General features: G+C 36.4%; 1 protein-coding gene across 1 annotated transcript; it reads right to left on the bottom strand.

Annotated features, from left to right (window-relative positions):
* Window positions 1–236: 236 nt before the first annotated feature.
* On the bottom strand, window positions 237–2,851 carry LOC113111085 (nuclear receptor subfamily 0 group B member 1). Its single transcript, XM_026275542.1, has 2 exons — window positions 2,104–2,851; window positions 237–1,279 (listed from the first exon to the last, which is right to left on the bottom strand). The coding sequence occupies exons 1-2, from the start codon at window positions 2,834–2,836 to the stop codon at window positions 1,038–1,040; spliced, it is 975 nt and encodes a 324-aa protein (XP_026131327.1). The 5' UTR covers window positions 2,837–2,851; the 3' UTR covers window positions 237–1,037.
* Between the last annotated feature and the right edge of the window lie 353 nt (window positions 2,852–3,204).

The following is a 3,204-nucleotide window of genomic DNA, read 5'->3' as shown; positions in this document are numbered from 1 at the left end:
ATCAGTTAAATTAATTCAGAGACTCACACATAGAGGAATCCATTGTTATATGTCCAAGTGAATTTGAATAAGTTGAATGATGCAGTGATATAGGCTATTCACGTTTTCTGAAAAAATCGTTTGAATAAATGGTTATGACTCACTCATTAAGACAGCAATTTGTCGCCACCTACTGAGGTATCGACAAACCATGCAGTGGTTTGGTAAATTAAATTGAAGAACAATCCCACAATCAATTATTTCCTATTAAATTATTTTTATTTTCACATCTGTTTTGTATTTGTGCTTAGGTCTGTCGTCACTTTGACTTGTTTTTTTTGTAACCGTAATGTTACTGTAAAGCAAAAAATACATAGGCTACCTGTCAATCATGTTGTTGGAAATGTGTAGGAGTGTTTCATTATGTCATTGCATAACAAAAATGTACAATACTTTCTAATATTCAAATATAGTTTACATTTTATAATAACTTTCATTAACAATACCGACCCAAATTATAACAAATAAAAATTATTATAAAATGCCAAACAGGTCATTAGTTTATTTGTATTCAAATATATGTCATGAAAGATTGAGATATTATTATTATTATTATTATTATTATTAAAAGTAGTATATTATTTCAATCAAATATAATATTTATTTCAATGTAGCCTATATATTAAAAAGCAATACATATTAATAAATGCTTGTTAATGATTTCTTAATGAAAGTTAATACAAAGTGTCACAAAGAATCAAATAGCATTCATCAGAAAGCTGCATGACATCACAGGAAAGCAAGTAAAGAAAAAACGAACAAACTGCACAATCAGGACAAAGTTATAAAGCTCTTTTCCCAAATGGAAAAAAAAAACACTGTCATCAACTTTGGATTCAGCGATGAGTTCAACTCAGAAGGCAAAAAGAGAGCTCTTATATATCGTACAAAAATAGCATGTGTAAAAAGGAGTCAGTCATTTTCAAAATCTGTCCATTCACTGCTGACTGCCACTCATTCCAAGGTTGATCATCCTGTCCGGGCATTCGCATTAGAGTTTACTTTCCATAAAACATCTCCAGGAGAAGTTCCTCCATGTTGACAGCGCCAATGACCGGTTTGAAGAAGAGACCGGCCACCACGTTGGCGTTGATGGATCTCAGCATGGAGAGGGCGAGGAAGAGTTTGGCGAATCTTGCACTGTCCCCGCGGTGAATCATTTTGACATATTCATTAAGTGCCTGGTTCGCCTCGCTCTGCAGGGCCTGGATGTAGTGTTGACACTGCAGCCCTGCAACATCTAGGAACAAGAGATGGAAAGAGACTTGTTATATACTGTACCAGAAAGAACTTGATGATGTGAAAAAGATATGTTTCGATAAACAAAGACACATATATGTCATATGTTCATATCTGAGTTACTTATCTGCTACATACCCCAACATTATTATTATTATTAACATATTATAGTAATGACAATATTTATTAGAAATATATTAGAAGTATTTATATTTATTTATATTAGTATAAATATACTATATAATTCATATTACAATATGATTTGACAATAATGCAATGTGATATTAAAAGCAGCTTAAGCAAAACAAAGCACTATTTGTAAATATTGATATTCTCTAGCTGTGTGCATTATGATCATTACATTTATTATTAGGTTAATGCTTATAAATATTATTAATTGCAATTTGATCTCAGTTTAAGCCAGTTAAAGTCAAAAGCAAATATGAAATGTAATTTAGGTACGTATGTATGCATGTTTGCATGAATGTATGCATTATTATTATTATTAATATTGTTCATATTTATTACAATGTGATTCAAATTTAAATCAGTTAAAAGGAAATATGAACAGTACTAATTACTAATTATTGGGTATTATTATTATTATTATTATTATTAATTATTAGGCTACAATGTGATTGAAATTTAAAGCAGTTAAAAGCAACTACGAACTCTCTTAATTCAGCTTTTATCATTATTTTTATTGGTGTTGTTGTGAATATATATAAATTAATTTCAGAATGAGTCATAGTAAAACCGGTTATTTTTAACGGCAGCTAGGAAGTGTCCCAATTCAGGTGTGACAGTGTACCAAGTGAGTTTCACCTGGATTGAAGAGAATCGCCCCTTTTAAGTACGCGTACTCCTTAGTGCTAATGTCCAGTCCCCAGCATTTCCGCAGAAACATTTTAATACCCTGAACGTCGGTCAACGCCACTCCGCCGTTACTACTCTGGCTGTCCTGCTTGTCCTGTCCGCTCGTTAATATCCGCTGCAGCATGCTGGTTTCTTGTGTCTCCGAAGTCTCGAAGTCGATCCTGTCCTGCGCCATACCGAGCACCAGTAGTGGCGCCCAGCTGCTCCGCACCAGCGTGTGCTGGTCATCCACCGGCAGCTCCCGGAAACACGGCACGTTCTTCACGAACTTCAGGGTCTTGACCAGGACCGCGGAGGCGGCTTTGCATGTGGTCTGAGGGGAGCGGAGAGACACCTTCCTCTTGGAGCCGCACGCACACGCGCGCATGGACAAGGCGAACCTCGGTGTCCTCGGCTGGTTCCCAAGTTGCGCAGACTGACTGTCGTTCTTTAAAATGCTGTACAAGATGCTGTTCTGTCGCCTTTCGCTGCTGCAGTGGCAGCTGCTGTCAAAGTACGCCATCCTCCTGGTGTTGCGGGGACTGTTAAGTTTCGTTGCTGAAACCGTTCTGAGCTTTACGCTTGGAGATGTCCATGCACGGCTGAGGTCTGTGTTATCATCCACCCAAATGCCAAATAGTTTAGAGTTTTTAAAGAGCGCAGGACGCCTCCCACTGTCTCCCTCTCTCTCTGATGCACACATAGGGGGCGCTCTAGTCCCTGTAGTGGTTTTGCCACATCAGGTTTAGCCAAATCGTGAACGCAAGTACAATTTATTAAATTATCAACATAAACACAACATTGGTTTACATTTTGTTGTACACCTTCTACTTGTGTCATCTTACGGCTAGTTAATATTTTTTCAGAAGGTAAACTTTATAATAAATATTTTAGAAACATCAGAATGAATTGTGAGTATCAAATATGATACATCAGGCTTTAGTGAAACATTTATTTGTACATCTCTCATTGTATTGTGGTGTGTTACAAAACTACACAGCTTTGATCACAGAACTAAGCATTTAAACATCTACCAGAATTTGTGTATGTGTGTGTGTGTAAATAATACAT

This window comes from Carassius auratus, chromosome 11 (genome assembly GCF_003368295.1).
Source record: "Carassius auratus strain Wakin chromosome 11, ASM336829v1, whole genome shotgun sequence".
Lineage (NCBI taxonomy): Eukaryota > Metazoa > Chordata > Actinopteri > Cypriniformes > Cyprinidae > Carassius > Carassius auratus.
This window is presented reverse-complemented; position numbering and strand designations above follow the sequence as displayed.

Coding starts and splice junctions, on each gene's coding strand:
- LOC113111085 (XM_026275542.1), bottom strand. CDS start 2,836: ATGTGTGCATCAGAGAGAGAGGGAGACAGTGGGAGGCGTCCTGCGCTC. Junction 1,280..2,103: donor GGCGATTCTCTTCAATCCAG/GTGAAACTCACT, acceptor TCTTGTTCCTAG/ATGTTGCAGGGCTGCAGTGT.